Source organism: Rhizomucor pusillus, assembly GCF_041956525.1.
Source record: "Rhizomucor pusillus strain CBS 183.67 unplaced genomic scaffold VTP01scaffold_1, whole genome shotgun sequence".
NCBI classification, from domain to species: Eukaryota; Fungi; Mucoromycota; class Mucoromycetes; order Mucorales; family Lichtheimiaceae; genus Rhizomucor; species Rhizomucor pusillus.
Window position 1 is genome coordinate 57193 of NW_027192143.1, and position 17667 is coordinate 74859.

Here is a 17667-nt window from a genome sequence, read left to right on the forward strand (position 1 = left end):
TTGTTTTTGAAGGAGGATGTGCGTCACGGTGGGTGTTGCGGACAGCAGTTACCCTATCCTTGTCAGTAAACCATGGGACACGACATTAAGCTCGACCCCGCCATTGAACGATGGGCACATTTGCGTGAAAACACTCACTTGTACTTCCGCTGGAACAAGACTACCGCCGGCCGCTCCTTCCTTTGGTTGGTTGCTGTCCCCATTGGTTTGACCTACTTGGCTGCCCAGACCCAGGTAAATGAATACCTTTTGCTTGACTTGACGCATTCAATGCTAGCATTGGGCAACTGACAGAAAAAAAATAAACTTGCAGACTCGCTGGAACTTTGCTGCTCCTCAGACCAAGCAGGATATGTACTACCGAAAGGAAACTGCAAAGGAAGCCGACAACTAGACGATCATATACGATACACTTGTTTCTTGCGAATACAGCTGTCACCATTTGACCATTGTAAAAAATATCTCTTGTTGGATTTTCTTCATGCATTGAATTGGGATGATCGTTTTATCGAACCCGATGCGGTTTCTTTGGTAGCATGCAATGATGGAAGGCTTTAATGTTACAGTTATTGTTGTGAGGAGGTGGATGTAATCAATCTATGTGTTATGCTGTGTATCTGTCTATCTATCCATGTATCGAGCGAGTTTTAAAGGACCATTTCGCTATCAAACAAATTGCGCGGGCGTAGGGGCCACTGATCGAATTTCATAGCAACCTCATCGATCTGCTCCACTGTCATGTCGACCACCAGAACGCTTGGATCAAAGGATAAGCGTGGAATAAGAATGTTTGCACCCGGCCCCAGTTGACTAGTATTCATTTCAGCTGCTTGTCTCTGAGAAGAAATAACAAAAACGACACATGTCTTACCTGATGGTTTTGCTAAGTGGTTTCTTTTGGTTAACAAAAAGGTGTTTCAACACGTATTCAAAGACATCCCAGTCGGCTACATTCGTGGCCAGTTTATATTCAAGTAAAAGTATTCAAACCTTTGTATATTACTCACATTTCAGACGTGTCTGTTCCAAAGGTGTAACTTGTATAAAGTGATATAGTTGCTAAGAACAAATACCTTCAGAAAAGGAGGAAAGATTTAGTTAATATCTAAGCTCAGTGACTTACGTTGGGGTACATGCTCTCTGGCTCTGCAGAGGCAATTAGATCCACTTTGGCACACGCTTCAATGACAATACTCATTTTGCAACGTGCGTTAGATCCAGGCGGTGCGGTGAATTTCTATCGAAAACCAAATCTACTTAGCAATGACATTATTCGCATCCCTCATGCAAGGTTTCTACCTACATGATACAGCTGATCAGGGACCCACATTGCCATCATGATACGGCCGTTTGCATGCATAGCCATCTTGTTGTTTATACACGATGCAAACTGAGCCAAAAGCTGCTCTCCTTTGACGGATTTTGGCAATGTTCCTGTAAAGAGAATTTCATCATGCACTTTACCAGCAACAATTAGCAAGCAAAATCCGTGATATTGTGCCAGTAAGTTCCCCACCAACCTTTTGACCAGTCTGTGTTTATCAAGTTGCCAAGGTACTCTGGCTTCCTGAGCTCGACGTACGTCTCCCAGTCGTATCCATCCTTCTTTAACAGGTTGACTATTCCTACCGATGATTCAGCCACGGCCTACGAGTCATTATGAGATTAAAATGCTTTTGGCTGGATGATATTTGCTTACACTCATATGCTTGGTATATTTCGGTGTGTTTTCAAGCGCAATCACGTTTTTGAAGCCGGAATTGACCAGCGCAGCTGTCCATACTCCAAGGCCTGGTTTGGAACGTGAGCTAAAAAGAAAAAGAAGAATATATCTTCGCTAAATATATATTTACCTGGATATAGTTCCACGGCCGTCATGTTTTCTTTCTTGTTGGGCAGCGTGAGCTTTGACAGCGCACTCTCTGGAACAGAAGTTAGCCTACAAGAAGGATCCGTGTTTTGCACGATCGAACAATACCTGCTACGTTGAGGTTCGCAAGCGTTGCTCTGGCCGGTTGGTTAGCCGAGATTTTGAATGCTTTGGACCATTCGGACAGTTTTGGAATGGAGATCTTTAATCGATTCGCCATGGTTTCCAACTTGAGAGGAGGGAGCGGGGAATGCGCAAAGCCCAGTACGCTCCACAAAAATCTTGTGTGTATCCGAAGCGAGTTCCACCGATACTTCAATGTCCAGGTCACTGAAGATGCACTCAAACCCAACCACTGGATACAATAGTGCCAGTTCCTTGACTATAACTTGCACTAACGTATCGAGATAAGGAGATGTCTTTATATTAACGTCGTTTGTAGTATTCGAAAAGATAAATTACATTGACTTTAATCTATCTCGTTGCATTGACGTCTGGAAAGAGATTTGCAAAGAAAGAAGGATAATGAAGTTATGTTATGAATTTATGATTAGGATGCATTCTCTAGTTTCTTCAAAATCTTTAAGGTATGTAGCAGTAAAGTTAATTCCTGCAAATAATCAGATGCAGTCTCAGAATACTACTATGGTCGGTCCAAGTTCATTGAGCTGACTCATTTTGGGAGGGAGTGTGGCTCACATTCATGCATCGACCTAAATTCAGATGCCTGTCCCATTTTCGTTGACCCTGGACCAATTGTGCATCCAACACTGTAAACTTTGTGGTGAGAAGCATATCAGATTTGCTCTCCGTTACGACACTTGTCTAAGCACCTATGGGAATGAGAGACAAAACCTTCAAAATCGCTCAACGTTAAGCCATTAGATGCTTCAGTAATACTGGTCATCAGTGTCTCTTTTTCCAAAAGCCTGTTCCGTTTAACTTTGCCTTTAACGACTGACTAGAATTGCTCGATGGGGTCGAGCTCAGGTGAATACGATGGAAGGTAAGCAGAGCGATATTTCCGAGACTTAATGTACTTTTGAATATCCTCAGATTTTGTGGATAGGGGCATTATCCATTACCGGATAATGGCCTTTCATGTATGGATGCTTATCCATCTTGTCCATTATGGCCTTCAGGAAGCTTAGCGAGAATGAGACATCAATTTTCACTGGGGGACGAAATTACTTTCTGGAAAGAGCGTACTCTAGTCAAGTGGTTGATCACATCTTAATTCCGAAACGTTTGCAGGGATAGTCTAGAAGATTGAGACTACACATCGATTTATTCGACTTCAGATACATGTCTGAGCTGTCGGTGCTGCATTGCGTTAGCATTATCGGTTTGGACAGGTTGCGGTCTTCACCAACTCAAAACACAAGATTAACTTGTACTTGAACGCGTCTTTCTCAAGTTTAGAATGATGGCCTCGAACGGTACTTGACAGCAGGACCCGGGGATGAGACGCGGCCATCAGATTAGATACCGTTCCTGTCACTTGGCAGCCTTTATCCTCTCCGTCTGATATTTGAAAGCAGCAACAACCTCGGAAGCGCTAATCCGAAGAAGTGAAAGCATGAAAGTTTGCGTGCACTCGTTCCGCATTTACATACGGTTTCAAATCCATACCCATCGTTGCAAAGTGCAGTCTTCTTCTCTATGCACATTTACCTAAATGCGCCACAACAGAGCCAAAACAGCATAGAGTTGAAGCATAAATGCGTTCAATTGAGGATGATACATACATAAAAGTTCGACGTTCTCACGCGCCATCAATAGCGCGTCGATGTTTTGCGTATCAAATAAAACTACTTTACTGCTTTGATACGCGTAATATTAGGTTGTGCATGCAGCTTCTAAAACAAATTGTCCGTGTGATAAAATGTACCAGGCCGTGCACAAAACGGGTGCGAACGAGATTCTGGAACGCGGCAGCTTCTTGTTCTTGGCGATAGGTGGTAAATGGCAGGGTGAGAGCGCGCCGCCGGTCACCATCATCATCTCACTGGCAACAAGAAGATCAGGCGGCGCTCCGTCCAGCTTTATTAGGTACATATTAGGTGATGAGCGACATTGCGCCATAAAAGGCTGCAAAATGTGGCACAAGGAACGGACGCTGGACTCGTTTTGGGAAGCATCGTTGATGCCGCAAGCAGTCGGCGCCACGAATCCGTGCATCCCGCCGCCGTTTCTCATTTGTTGCTGCAGAATACCTGCATCGTCCTGCCTTTTTACCCCCGCCAACCTGCTACACACGAGCAACACAAAAATAGCAATACCTCGAACATCGGGAAAAGGAACACGAAGTTTAAACTGCATATATGGGGCATGGTGCTGATTCCCTCATTTCTGGGACGGTGGTGGGCGAGAACCTTACACTTTTACCACCGAGACCAACACTGAATCAATACAAGAGAGCAGGGCGCGTCATGTTGTTTTCCGGTTACCAGCAGCAGACGCGACGACTACTAGGTCGAGACTGGACAAGGATGAGGGGAAGAAGTAATGAGTGACGTATCAAGTTAGCGTGTTGTGTCGTACGAGCCAAAATGCGGGCATTCATCCAAATCGAGAATTGACGCCGACTCATATGCAAGTGATACTGCTGTTGCATCAACATCAGCCGGCAGCGTCTATATAAAGGGCGTGTCAAAACGCGCCAATTTCCAACACTACTTGTCTTCCACACAAACTTCCATAATGTTCACGCACACCACTTCCGAGACTTCTTTCTCCACCGAAACCGAGACCTCCTACTCGTACACTAGCATCCAGACCTCCTCTGTTGAAGGTCAGCAAGCCGGCTCCCTCTCTATCACTGTCAACCATGCCCAGGAGCTCAAGAGCGTTGAACTGATGGGTGCCCAGGACCCCTACGTCCAATTCTCTTTGGAAAACCCTGCCGAGAAGCACTTTAGCAAGACCTTGACCAAGACTTTCACCCAGAAGGGCGCTGGCAAGAACCCCCAGTGGAACCAGTCCTTCGAGATCCCCTTGGTCGGCCAGCCCAACCTCTACGTTGAAGTTATGGATGAAGAATCCGGCGTCGATGAAATCATCGGCTTCGCTGCCATCCCTGTCAACCAAATCGTCCACGCTCCCGGCGGTGGTGTCAACGGTCTCTTCAAGCTCTTCACTGTCAAGGGTGAGGAAGCTGGTATCCTCAACATGGTCTTGATTGCCCGCGGTTTCAACAGCCCTCCCGGTGAAATCTCCAGCGAACCTGTCCCCTGCCAGACCTTTGTCGATGAAGCCCACCTCAAGCGCATGAAGAGCCAGCGCATCAAGGGCGTTGCCGGCGATGTCGGAACTGCCATCCTCGGCGGCGCCTTGGCTGTAGGCGCCGGTTTCCTCGCCCACAAGGTTTACAAGGACCACGAAAAGAAGGAACAAGAAGAAGAAGCCGAGCGCGAAAACTTTGAGCGCGAGAAGGAGGAACTCGAGCGCCAAAAGGCCGAGCTTGAAGAGCAAAGACGCCAGCAAGAAGAAAGCGAGAACCGTGAAGAGCAAGAACGCGAGAACCGTGGCGAAGAAGATGATGGCTGCTGCGAACGCCGCCGCCGCTGCGAAGACGATAGCGATGCTTCTGACTGGGATCCCGTAGGCACCTACGCCGCTGGCGACCGCGTCTCTTACCACGGCCGCACCTACGTCTGCCTCCAAGGTCACACCTCCAACCCTACCTGGACTCCCGATGCTGCTCACTCCCTCTGGCGCACTGAGTAAATTAACAAACAAACCAACCCGCAAGCCCTTTCTTTCTTTCTTTCTCTTTACCTTTACTTGTGTCATAGCTTTTCACTACATATACACTCAAAAACACACACACCATTCGCAAAATTTTTATACCTTTGAAAATTACAATGTCTGATTTTACAAGAAAACAATAAAACTTGTGTATATTTTGTTGTTTTGTTTAAAAGGGAAAAAATTACATGGGAATTAGTTATATTTTACCAATCAAGCTTTTGCTTCTTTGCAGTGTTTGTTGCGACGGGCGTAAACTTTGTAGCCTTGCCGGCATAATCCTTGCCATCCAACCAGGGCCAAGTCTGTGACCGCTTTGCCTCGAATGCCTCGATGAGATCAGCCTTTTGCATCGTCAAACCAATATCGTCCAAACCGTTCACGAGGCAGTGTTTGCGGAAAGGCTCGACATCGAAGGGTACTTCGCCTCCAGGGTAGCGCACGACTTGGTTGACCAGATCGACCTCGAGTTCGGCCTTTTGCTTGGCGTGCTCGGCCAACATCTCGACCTTGTCTTGGGGCAACGTGATGGGAAGCATACCGTTCTTGAAGCAGTTGTTGAAAAAGATATCAGCAAAGCTAGGTGCAATGATCGATCGGATGCCAAAGTCGTTGAATGCCCAGGGCGCGTGTTCGCGGGAGCTACCGCATCCAAAGTTGGGACCGGTGCAGACAAGAATGCGAGATTGGCGGTAAGGTTCCTGGTTCAGCACAAAGTCGGGGTTCTCCTCGCCAGTGGCACCATCAAATCGGATATTGTAGAAGAGAGCAGTGCCGAGACCGGTGCGCTTGATGGTCTTCAAGAACTGCTTGGGAATAATCATATCCGTATCAACGTTGGCAATGTCGAGCGGGGCTGCATAGCCGCGCAAAGTCGTAAACTTGGGCATACCAGCCGCGTCTGAGGGTGCTGGGCTCGGTGGGCTGGCACCGGTGGCAGGAGCATCGGTAACAATGTCAGCTTGGTCGGCAGCCTTGGCGTGGTCTTCCACTGGAGGTTCCAGCTCGGTCTCGATCTTCTTGGGTGTGGGAGAAGCAGGACGGTCCTGCTGCGCGGGGGTCAGTTTGCGAACATCGGTGAAGTAGCCAGTGACAGCTGCTGCAGCAGCCATGGCAGGGCTCATCAAGTGAGTACGACCTCCAGCGCCTTGTCGACCCTCAAAGTTACGGTTGCTTGTACTGGCACAGCGCTCACCAGGCTTCAGTTGATCAGGGTTCATACCAAGACACATTGAACAGCCTGCCTCGCGCCAGTCGAATCCAGCTTCCTTGAAAATTCTGTCCAATCCTTCCTGCTCAGCTTGCTTCTTGACAAGGCCAGATCCAGGGACAACCATAGCATACACCCAGTCAGCAACGTGGCGGCCCTTGGCGATAGCTGCTGCTGCGCGCAAGTCTTCAATGCGAGAGTTAGTGCAGCTTCCAATGAACACCTTGTCAATCTTGACTTCCTGCATAGGGGTATTGGGCTTCAAGCCGATGTAATCCAAAGCACGCTCCATAGCCTGACGACGGATAGGATCAGAGACAGTAGAGGGATCAGGGGTAGTGCCGGTGATGGCAACAACATCCTGAGGACTGGTACCCCAGGTCAAGGTAGGTGCAATGTCAGCAGCGTCGATAAATACATCCACGTCGTACTTTGCGTCGGGATCTGAGCGCAGAGATCGCCAGTACTCGACAGCTTTGTCCCACTCGGCGCCGGTTGGTGCAAGAGGTCGGCCACGGATATACTCGAATGTAGTCTCATCAGGGGCAATCATGCCTGCACGCGCACCCGCTTCGATAGACATGTTGCAGACGGACATTCTAGCTTCCATTGACATTTGCTCGAACGCTGATCCACAAAACTCAATAACGCAGCCCGTGCCGCCAGCCGTGCCGATAACACCGATGATGTGCAGAACGATATCCTTGCTGGTCACACCGGGAGCCAACTTGCCATCGACCTTGACACGCATGTTCTTGCTCTTCTTTTGCAAGAGGGTCTGTGTTGCCAAAACATGCTCTACTTCAGAGGTACCGATACCGAATGCGAGAGCGCCAAACGCACCATGGGTAGAAGTGTGCGAATCACCGCAGTTAACAGTGCAGCCGGGAAGTGTGAAACCTTGCTCAGGACCAATGACGTGCACGATACCTTGACGGCTGTCGTCCATGCCAAAGTATGTCAGGCCAAACTCCTTGACGTTGTGTTCCAGCGTCTCGCACTGCGTACGAGAGTCGGCTTCTTGGATAAACGTCGACACATTCTTGAAATTTTTGCGTGGGGTGGTGGGAATATTGTGGTCGACGGTTGCCAAGGTACAGTCCGGACGACGGACCTTGCGACCAGCGTTGCGAAGACCTTCAAAAGCCTGCGGACTAGTGACTTCGTGCACGAGATGCCTGTCGATATAGATCAAGCAGGTTCCGTCTTCTTGTTGGTCAACGACGTGGTCGTCCCAAACTTTGTCGTATAGCGTGCGTCCCATTAAGTGAAAGAGGAGGGGGTTTAAGAGAAAGAGAGAGAGAGAGAGAGAGAGAAGTAGCTGAAACAGAAACTTAAAAAGTATATATCTCCTTTCTGCTGTCGTGACTCAAAATGAACTGTGGAATATTATTGGACATGTCCATCTTGTTTCGCTGACAAGCGCGGTTGAAAATTTTCCCCGCAAAAACGCCGTTCGCCCTGATCTGCATTTGTTTTTTTGGATGCCAGATGGTTGGGTAAAAAACTGAAGTGGATATACTTAAAAATTGTACACACATATGTAAAAAGCATAATATATATATATATATATATATATATATATATATATATGTATATATCAATGAGGACCATCATCTGCAGGGTGGCGCTAGGTCTGGTAGATGATCAAAGACAGCACGGTTAGGTTCAAAGTCTCCTCCCCGCGGTTTGCGAGCCCACGCCGCATGAATATTGTTGAATGCCTTGACAACCTGCAGCTCTTCCATCACCTTGGCCCACCTCTCCTTTAATTCTTCTAGAGTTACGTGCGTTCCTTGGCTAACAAGTGGTCTCGTCGCTTCCACGAATGCTTCAACGTTTTGCTGCCACAAGATACCGATATCGAGACCCCATTCTCCAATTGGCATGGATACCCTCCGATCTCGAACGTTTTCCAGGCCCAACGATTCGAGTATCCACTTAAAATGCCGAGATATGCCAGGTGCTAGACCCATTTCTGTCTCTACTTTCTCCAAAACTATATGTGACAAATATACACACATCAGGGCGTCACAGAACAGATTCTAGCTCAATTATTGTACACTCACTGTCGTCTTCCCACGCTTGTCCGATAGGACCTAGCGGTTGGATGTGGTAATCAACATCTAGCAGCTGGATGTATCCTCCAGGCTTCGTTACTCGCACAAGTTCAAGAATGACGCTCGGCCAGTTTTCGCGTCGAAACGAAGTTGTGACAAGTTGCATCGTAACAAAATCAAAGGTGTTGTCAGGGAATGGGAGTGGTTGCTCTTGAGTGTTCATTATGTATGCATCAAGATTTTTAAATACACGGCGCGTTGGTGGTGTTGTTGTTATATCTATTGACAGTGGCGGTGGCGGTTTCAGGGTATTATCGACTGCAGATTCAGATGATTGTTGCTGTTGCTGCTTTTCATGCATTTCTTGGACGGCCGGGTGAACTGGTGTGAACCCGTCGTGGTTCCTGCCCATAGGTTGACCGATACGATCACCAGATTCTACTTCAAACGCGCTACTTGACGACGTAGTCTCGGACGTTGCTTGCTGCCGCTGTTGCGACTGCTCATTATTCTCCTGGTGCAGATATTCTGATACGACAGATGCTTGCGGTGATAATTTGTGGCGAATGTGAGGTAACAAATCATATGGCAGGAGATCTGCGATATCTACAGTGACAAATTTGGAGCGACTGTAATCTAGCGCCATATCAATGACCGGATGGCCGATCTAAGATTTGAAATTTCATTTTATCATCAATTGCAATCCTTGACGTTGCTGTTGTTGCTTGGCTTTGAAACGTACCCAAATTCCTGGACCAGCTCCTACGTTGAGCACATGTATGCCTTTGCGCAGTTTCGGTTCAACTGGGGCAGTGATAAGTCTAGGTATATATCTTTAGCATAAATTTGTCCGCAGCAGCAGCAGCGGCAGCACTAGAGCTGATTACCCTCCAAACGCCCAGCGCAAAAGATAGTAGAACACGCGTAATCGGTCTAACTCTTTCTGATCGTTTGGCAGTGGGTAGAGCGAATTCTGCATGTTAATAATAATAATAATAATAATTAGTTGCATGCTTGCGCACGCTTCTTCTGTGTGAATACTTGCAGTCTCGGCATTGTAGTTGTACCGGCGTCCCTGGAGCCATAAAAAAGCGCCGCGGGGCCCGTCGCCAATTATCAAGTCTCTGGCAGGCAGGGTGGCCTTTGCCGCCTGTTCTTGTTTCTCGTGGTGGTGGTGGTGGTGGACAACGTCAGCGTGCTCGCGTGGGACCTGATGATGGGGAGATTGTACAACCATCATGTTACTGCTGCTGTCGTCATGTTTCTTTCTTTTCACTCGCGCTGGTCGCAAATGTTTTGGGACCTGGTTATTGCTGCTAAAAGATAAGTGCCATGTGCAATTCATGCGGGGTTTTTGAGTTCTCCGGACCCAGTTATTGACAGCACGTTGCCCATGGGGTTATATCACCGGCTTTGTATTACTGTGCGTATAGATACACGGCTGCCTGTAGTATTATTTTTTTCAAATTTGCAGCGGCGTACGTAAAAGGGTAGAGAGAAGCTTAAGTGGATGGAGTTGTGAAAAAAAGGAAAAAGGGAAAAGGAGAAAAGAAAAGAAAAGAATAAAATAAAAAACTGGACAAAAAAGGTCTTGTTACAACAACGTCGGACAAATGGTTGGTTCTGTAAGCGAATCAGGATCAATAAGCCCTCTTTGTGCCGATCGCGTAACATCATAGCATTTGCGGTTAACCTTGTTTACGTGCAACAGCTCTCATTTATTCCTCTGCCCTTTGTGCATGCTCTTCTTCTGCCTGCTCTGCTTCTTCTTGCTCTCTATCTACTGCTGGATCGTTGGTATTCTCTTCTTGCTCAGCCGTCGTAGGTATGTCGATACTCTCTTGGGCTGCTGTTGCGTTGGCGCCTAGCAGCCAATAACTAGATATTTATCTTAGCACGTTCATCCACTATTCTGGGTCCCATCTTACGCAAAAAAAACATACAATATTCGGGGTGTATCCAACCATCGCCTTCCGCCACTTGCTGGATCACGGGGCCAAACGTCTTGGAAAAAATAGTAAACATGTCCTACAGCGATGCCCAGCAAATCGCCGATAGGCAGTTGACCGCTCAATAACAGTGAGAAACAGAGAAGCACCCACGGTAAGTGAGGTGCGCTGAAAACTAAGAGACCGAGGAAATTGAGTCGCACGTATGGATTACGCCGAGCCCATATATACACCATCGTGAATGCTAACGGTGATCCCAGAAAAGGCATGTATGCGTATGGTAAAACAGTCTAGTTTTTCAACCATCAGCGTGATATCACATCATTTTCTTCTTTCCTTTTTTTCGACAATTTACCGTGACTACAATGAGTGACACTGCAGAGAAGAACAGGAGCCACACATAATCTGCTGCTTTGTTTCGAAAGAATCCTTCCTCCATCATCCGTGAATATCGTGCCCTGATTCATGTGGTGTGAAAAATATATATCCAACGTAGCTTCGCAGAGAGCAATGTAACTTACAGAAAGAACATGTGGAATAGAAAGTCTATCGATAATGGACCAAAGTATAAGAAGTTGGTGACCAAACGCCACCACTGTTGTGTAATGCATGCCCTTTTTTAATAATTTTTCACGAGCATAAGCGACCATTGAATCAAGGTATACATACCTGGTATCCGTAAATGATCCTGTCATAGTTTAGCCAGAGTTGCAAAGGATGTACAAAGCCGAGTTGCTGAGAGACGTATGCGTATATTATTGGCAAACAGCTCTAAACAGATATCGTTGCAGACAACTTACAACGGCTAAGCTGGTCAAACACGCAGCAGTAACGTAGATTCGTGTCACGGGTGGAATGTCAGTGTACCATGTCTCGAGCGGTGACGGCATGCCAGCATAAATTGTAAGTGAGGTAAGGGGAGCTGCTCGAAGGGCGCTTTACGTGTTGTGCGTAGGAGGAGAGTTAAGTTTCCTGCGGGTTCAATTTCGGACGCCGTGGCAAATCTTCCTCCTTGACGTGGCAGAAGCACACAGAGGAAAATACTATATGCTTTTCAGTTCATCTCTAACACCAAGCTCCAGTGACATACATTTACGTTTTAGTATGTACTTTATGCATCTTACATCTTCATCCTTCCAAAAATGCACTCCTCGTTAAAATTTACAACTGTTAAATTGGGGGCCAAGGAGTACCGGTATTTACAGATCTTTGATATCAGGTATAATATTCGCTCACAACGTGAACAATTAGATATAGGGTTCAAGAAAACTGGATTTGTTCACGCTTAGTGGAAACGTCTTGTTTGTTGTTATCATTAGACCATATTAGTATAGGCTTTGCAGAGTTGCACCGCATTTTGGAAGCAATGCCGCTCGAAACCCAGTAAGCACCACGTGCGACAAGCGTAACCGGCGGCCGCCACGGTCGTCGTCGCTTTTTTTCTCCCTTTCACAACGCAATGACCGATCACGAATCCAATACCCAGCTTGAACCTTCGTCAAGCGCCCTTATAACCAGTAATGTCGCTCTCCTGCACCTGACGACGCGAGAACCGAGTGCCAACAACGTTGCTTCGTAGATATCATTGAAGATCTTTTCTCTTACAGCACTATCAAGTGGAAACGAATACTGGAGTACTACTACTTTGACAATGCCGTTTTAACATCGCCTGTGATGAGTACGGAAGGAATCAGTAACATTCAGTAGTAAGTTAGAAGAGTCGTCTGCGATTGCAGGGGAAAACGTGTCGCACACACGCGTAGTCTTCCTTGATCTAACAGAAAAGCGACCAAGCGTATATACAGTGTGGCAGGCACTCAACAGACAGCCACCGACTATCAACAACATTGTGTTTGATGGGTAACATTTCCAGGAATAATAACAAAGCCGAGGGAAAACGTGTATTCACGTGAGAGAGAAATTGAATCTTTACAGGCGAACAGCCGTTGTCCACCTTACACAGAACCTCTCACCAAGTATATTTCCTGCATTCGTCCACCTCCAAGTGCCATCCATTACAACCTTGCATTTCCGAGAGACAGAGCAAGATAGCGGTCTGCTAAAGATATATCGTCAAGAAGATAGCTGGACGCTAGAAGGTTCACATGACAAAACTGTTGCATTTGTGAAAAATGCTGCTGATCAACCGATCATTTAATATAGGACTCATTCAGTCTGTGCCACTCATCTCTTTTTGGTATAATCACATACTCAGAGTGATTATGGGCAAGTTGGTAACAGCAACCGGCGACTTGCTGGATGCGGCACTGCGGCATGCACACGAAATGTCGATGCGCGGTCGAGAGATACAACGCAGGAGTCGAGACCTGGCTATTGAAAACATGGAGAAGCTAGAAGAGTACCGAGCTAGTCTTCAGGAGAATTATCTAGAAGGCATCCGAGGATGGCAAGAGGATTGCGAGCCGTTTGACGACGACGGCATCGGTGACGAAATTGACGATTTCCGGTACCAGCCGATCAAGGAAAGTTGCAAAGGCCATCTCGTGGATTGAAGCACTTTTGAAATTTTGGTCTCCCACCTTTTTTCTTTCTTTTCCATTGTGCATATTTTGTAGCCATTTTATTACTCTCGTTAGTCGCTCCTTCTTATTCATCATCATCATTAAATAGCAGGGTTTATATCTTTGCAAGAGAATGTTCTATTGTTGGCATCTGGCGGGATCCAGCCTTGCTCCCAGCCCAACGAATAGTCCCAGTGTGGATTGATGTGTTCCTCGGTCTTGTATGTCCAAAAGAACCAGCCATAGCTTTCTTCAAACGCATCCATCTGGCGCTCCACAAATTGTCTCAAGAACTGCTTGTAATTGTTATCCCAGTTCTTCCAGTCATCGACACCTTGGCACGAGCAAGTCGGGCATGCAGGAGCTTCGCGAGGCTTGCCATTCTCGACCAAGGTGCCATCGTATCTTGTTCCAAGACGCACACCGTTCAGGTACTTGCCGCAGTCGTTTGTAGCGACAGAGAATTCACCGACCATCGTTGGACCGTTTTCTGCCATCGACTCGTTGAGATCATGCTTCCAGTTACCGCAAGGGAACGCTGCCTGCTTGTCGCGGGGCATAGAGACCAATCCATCGTCAAAGATCAGGTAGGTGTGTGTCTCTGTTTTTACTCATCAATGTAAGAAAATGTCCCATACATATATTTTTGACGTCTACAAGTATTCCAAAACTTACCGAGAATGACACGTTTGTAGTGCGGATCCTTGAAGAAACCATACCAGGAAGGCATGCCCAAGAATCCTTCGTGATAAGTGAGCAGCGGTCCGTTTTCGTCACCGGTGATGCCGCGGATAGCATCGTGGCTCTGTCGATACCATTCCTGGACCCGCTTTGTCTCGATGCGATAAATGGCCGGTTCGTTCAAGACACCCATAATGGGCGTAACGTGTGACCACTCTGGCTTGTTAAAGAACTCGATCATTTCGGTGACAATATCGAGTGTCCTGTTGCCGTTGACGTCGCCTTCGGTGCCGTTCAGGAAGCCGACGGTGCCAAATTTTCCGGAATGGTTCCAGCCATTCTGCGAACCAGGAGCTGTATGCAGTTCGACCATGACGCGTAAACCATACTTGCGTGCCCACTGGATGCCCTTCAAGAGATAGTCCCATGATAGACGTGGCACAAACGGTTCGTCTTCAAAGGTGCGCACAGCCCAGTGGCCCGTCGGGATGCGCACGTGGTTCAGTCCCATCTTTGCAATCTTTTCAAAATCGGCTTCAGTGATAAACGTATCATAATGGTGCTGCAGTTGCTTTTTTGCTTCTTCTGGCCCGAGCTTGGCGCACAAACCCCATTCGTCCACAATGTTGTCTTGAGGATCAAACTGGTCAAACAAGGAGGGTGTGATGAACGGCTCGATAACTAGCCAGCCGCCCAAGTTTACGCCGCGAATAGGGTCTTCGCCGTACCGGAATGGCTCAGACAGAGGTGGGACGTGTGGATTGGCTTGCGCCGAGTCGTCAAATGCATCTCTACCTGGAGTACCACCAGCGCCTGACCATGGGGGGAGTAGTCCTCCTCCTCCTTTAAGCCTATCGCTGCTTGGAGCATAGATAAGAATGGGTGCAATGATAGCCGCTGCAATGCCAGCTGCCGCGAGAGCCATTAAAGTTGCAGATAGTTTCTTGTTACGCACGAACCAATTGCCGGGAACATGCTGCTGATTCTGCGAATGCTGCTGCTGCTGCTTCTCAATTCCAGTTATTTCTCGATGCTGCGGTTTTTCGGTGACCGAAGCTCCCTTGGTGGAGACGCTTTCTTGGGATGACCAGCGACTGCCGATTTCTTCTGGCATTTCCTACAACAGAGTGATGATTGCCTTGTCAAAAACCAGATACTCTCTCAGCATTCAATACAAGAATAGCATACTCGTCAGTCGCTTCTAGGTAAAAATGTAAATGTCTATGCTTGCAAGTAAGAAAAGAAGTGTCAGCCGAGTCGCTTGTGCAACAACTTGGATCTTATTATTAATGGTATTTTTTGCTAAAGACAATTGTTTCTTGGCGTGCAGTCCCAAGTCGTCGGAATAAGCAAAGTGTTTGTTAGGGTATTGGTCTATCTTGCGTTGACAATGATCGAAGAAAACATTACACACAGAGATATCCATTTTATTTGTTACTAGCAGCCTGTAGAGAATTTTTTTGCTTCCAGAATTTTGAATGCTCAGATCAGACTGATGACATTCTGGGAAGAGGTCCGCATCAATAGAGGGAATAAGATCGTCGTTGTTTTTATTTACTGTCCTATATTGTTGTTGCAAATCAACCGTTCAGAAGTGATATATGCCCTATCATTGACCCTGTACGGAGGCCACTCCGAGCGGGTCCTACGTAGGGGACTGTATCAACGACAGAAACAATCCAAGGTCGCGGCGCAATAGGAGTAAGATTGATCCGTAGGAAGAAAGGGACTGTCGGTACGTCTCATACTCTTCTATCTGCTCAGCGCATTTACATAATACAGATAACATAGATTTAAAACAGTGTTTTCAATCTATCAACATTCCAAGCAGTTAAATTACATCCAGATGCGCGGCCTGCGCATTGTGGCAAATAGACACAAACAAGGCAATTATATATGGCTTTGCTGCATATGTGTATCCTGTTTATTCTGCATGTCAAGCTGTTTCCTGCTTTCGCAATTGGGATTTATACCGTTATCATTGCCTCCTAGAAACTTCGCACTCGAGCAGCAAAGTTGGAAAATTCATGTCCAATGCAACACCTCAGACGAATCGAAGTTTCTGCTATATATCCATGGAGAGCATAGCGAGTTCATTTTGGTGTTCTTATTTACAGCAACCAAATCAAGCATTGTTCTGCCTTCTGTGTACCTTGGTCCAGCTGGCAGGCTCCCGAGATATCCTAAAAAGACTTGGATTCAACGACTTCGAAAAAGGGAACAGAATCTGTTTATTTACTTTGATCATATTAGAATCGTGACCATGTTGAGCAGATGATCTCTGTGGCATCCGTTGTCTCATCTTCTCTCTTAGACGTATCACCCTCTTTGGTCGTTCGAACTAAAGATGTACGGACAGGCTTTTCCATTCCTGTATGTAAGGGTGCACGAGAATTCAGGGTCTGCAAATAAGGCAATGCTCATGGGGCAAAACATGGACGGGAATGCAAGATTTAGCGAGACGCATGAGCATGCGTGTTGTTGTGGATGATGATGGTGATTTTGTATTAAACCTTGTCTGGTCACTTGTACTTCCTCTCCTTTGCGTTTGCATGCGGCCCCTTCTCTCTCTTCCTCTCTTCCACCTTGTCTATCTAAACAGCCACTGCACACCAGCATGTTGGTAATATCCAGGCACGCGGGAGTACTCGTCCAGATGTTAGTTCTATCAATGACAGCGACAACCGCTCAGCAATGGGATACATTCAAAATGCAGTTTTTGCTGTGCTGGCAGCAGGTATACGGCCCTCTTTTTTGGATCGTCTCTGCGATTTATTTGATGCTCGAGTCCACCAAGCAGTCGACAAAAGCGAGCGCCATGCAACAATACGACCGCGAAGACGACGTATACTGCAACGTCAAGTTCTCTTTAGACTGTCCTAGCGAGTACTCAACACCTTTACAACACTGGCAAGATCGGATGGAAGAGCAGCAACCTGTAACAGTGGATAATACGCCAGAGACTGGGAACTCACAGCAGCAGCAGCAACAGCAGCAGCGTTTGAACGCGAGACGGAAATCCTTAAAAGTGATCGTCGGTGATCACATGCAATATCTGGGCACCAGGCTCGCAAAACGACGACAAAGTTTATTCGCCAAGGGTGACCATCAGCCGAAAAGGATATTTTGCAGACGCTCTTCCGCGCCAACAGCTGCTTCAATGCACACTACCTATCAAAGCGATGATATCCCAGTGCATCCACTGCAAAGTCCAGAGCCGAAGAAAAGAAAGCATAAAAGCAAGATATTTGCATTCTTTACCGGCAACAAGCGTAAAGTACAACCATTTCGGTGAAGAAGGCCACATTCACGCCTTTTTTCACCAACATTCTGTACAACTTACAATGTCATTGGAACGAGTAAAAAGTTTTGCAAGAATCATACACCTTGCTACAGATCCTCCCATGTTTCATGTTTTCTGCGTTTCGTCGCTAGTTCGCCGATTAGGTTAGAGTTGTTGTGGCCCGTGGGCAAGCAAGGTCCGAATCTGCCAGAAGATATGAACATAGCACTGAGCACTGGACTTTTATGATAGGAAGCACCATTTGTAAGCTGAACGCGCAAACTTTTTACGTGTATTATCTTCTTCAACTATCGAGCATTTCGCTTTCTTTAGGATTGAAGC

General features: G+C 46.9%; 11 protein-coding genes across 11 annotated transcripts; 4 read left to right on the top strand and 7 right to left on the bottom strand.

Annotated features, from left to right (window-relative positions):
- Window positions 1–72: 72 nt before the first annotated feature.
- VTP01DRAFT_25 (uncharacterized protein) lies at window positions 73–394 on the top strand (the record flags this gene model as incomplete). The annotated part of the gene is made up of 2 exons (XM_069380967.1): window positions 73–234; window positions 314–394. 2 exons carry the CDS (start codon window positions 73–75, stop codon window positions 392–394), a joined length of 243 nt encoding a protein of 80 aa, XP_069244445.1.
- A 253-nt stretch (window positions 395–647) lies between these two features.
- VTP01DRAFT_26 (uncharacterized protein) lies at window positions 648–2090 on the bottom strand (the record flags this gene model as incomplete). The annotated part of the gene is made up of 9 exons (XM_069381078.1): window positions 648–810; window positions 872–947; window positions 1008–1059; window positions 1124–1237; window positions 1304–1458; window positions 1521–1647; window positions 1700–1791; window positions 1854–1922; window positions 1979–2090. 9 exons carry the CDS (start codon window positions 2088–2090, stop codon window positions 648–650), a joined length of 960 nt encoding a protein of 319 aa, XP_069244446.1.
- Window positions 2091–3096: 1006 nt separating this feature from the next.
- On the bottom strand, window positions 3097–3347 carry VTP01DRAFT_27 (uncharacterized protein; the record flags this gene model as incomplete). The annotated part of the gene is made up of 2 exons (XM_069381189.1): window positions 3097–3193; window positions 3244–3347. The coding sequence occupies 2 exons, from the start codon at window positions 3345–3347 to the stop codon at window positions 3097–3099; spliced, it is 201 nt and encodes a 66-aa protein (XP_069244447.1).
- A 197-nt stretch (window positions 3348–3544) lies between these two features.
- Window positions 3545–4069, bottom strand: VTP01DRAFT_28 (uncharacterized protein; the record flags this gene model as incomplete). The annotated part of the gene is made up of 2 exons (XM_069381300.1): window positions 3545–3692; window positions 3762–4069. The coding sequence occupies 2 exons, from the start codon at window positions 4067–4069 to the stop codon at window positions 3545–3547; spliced, it is 456 nt and encodes a 151-aa protein (XP_069244448.1).
- Window positions 4070–4573: 504 nt separating this feature from the next.
- VTP01DRAFT_29 (uncharacterized protein) lies at window positions 4574–5599 on the top strand (the record flags this gene model as incomplete). The annotated part of the gene is made up of 1 exon (XM_069381410.1): window positions 4574–5599. The coding sequence occupies one exon, from the start codon at window positions 4574–4576 to the stop codon at window positions 5597–5599; it is 1026 nt and encodes a 341-aa protein (XP_069244449.1).
- A 227-nt stretch (window positions 5600–5826) lies between these two features.
- VTP01DRAFT_30 (uncharacterized protein) lies at window positions 5827–8094 on the bottom strand (the record flags this gene model as incomplete). Its single annotated transcript, XM_069381522.1, has 1 exon — window positions 5827–8094. The coding sequence occupies one exon, from the start codon at window positions 8092–8094 to the stop codon at window positions 5827–5829; it is 2268 nt and encodes a 755-aa protein (XP_069244450.1).
- A 349-nt stretch (window positions 8095–8443) lies between these two features.
- On the bottom strand, window positions 8444–10285 carry VTP01DRAFT_31 (uncharacterized protein; the record flags this gene model as incomplete). The annotated part of the gene is made up of 6 exons (XM_069381633.1): window positions 8444–8829; window positions 8900–9557; window positions 9633–9711; window positions 9778–9863; window positions 9936–10203; window positions 10260–10285. The coding sequence occupies 6 exons, from the start codon at window positions 10283–10285 to the stop codon at window positions 8444–8446; spliced, it is 1503 nt and encodes a 500-aa protein (XP_069244451.1).
- A 323-nt stretch (window positions 10286–10608) lies between these two features.
- Window positions 10609–11729, bottom strand: VTP01DRAFT_32 (uncharacterized protein; the record flags this gene model as incomplete). The annotated part of the gene is made up of 6 exons (XM_069381744.1): window positions 10609–10768; window positions 10834–11129; window positions 11195–11297; window positions 11361–11434; window positions 11509–11574; window positions 11640–11729. The coding sequence occupies 6 exons, from the start codon at window positions 11727–11729 to the stop codon at window positions 10609–10611; spliced, it is 789 nt and encodes a 262-aa protein (XP_069244452.1).
- A 569-nt stretch (window positions 11730–12298) lies between these two features.
- On the top strand, window positions 12299–13352 carry VTP01DRAFT_33 (uncharacterized protein; the record flags this gene model as incomplete). The annotated part of the gene is made up of 5 exons (XM_069381855.1): window positions 12299–12356; window positions 12419–12545; window positions 12634–12699; window positions 12775–12938; window positions 13003–13352. 5 exons carry the CDS (start codon window positions 12299–12301, stop codon window positions 13350–13352), a joined length of 765 nt encoding a protein of 254 aa, XP_069244453.1.
- A 110-nt stretch (window positions 13353–13462) lies between these two features.
- VTP01DRAFT_34 (uncharacterized protein) lies at window positions 13463–15156 on the bottom strand (the record flags this gene model as incomplete). Its single annotated transcript, XM_069381966.1, has 2 exons — window positions 13463–13962; window positions 14037–15156. 2 exons carry the CDS (start codon window positions 15154–15156, stop codon window positions 13463–13465), a joined length of 1620 nt encoding a protein of 539 aa, XP_069244454.1.
- Window positions 15157–16821: 1665 nt separating this feature from the next.
- VTP01DRAFT_35 (uncharacterized protein) lies at window positions 16822–17337 on the top strand (the record flags this gene model as incomplete). Its single annotated transcript, XM_069382077.1, has 1 exon — window positions 16822–17337. The coding sequence occupies one exon, from the start codon at window positions 16822–16824 to the stop codon at window positions 17335–17337; it is 516 nt and encodes a 171-aa protein (XP_069244455.1).
- Window positions 17338–17667: the final 330 nt, after the last annotated feature.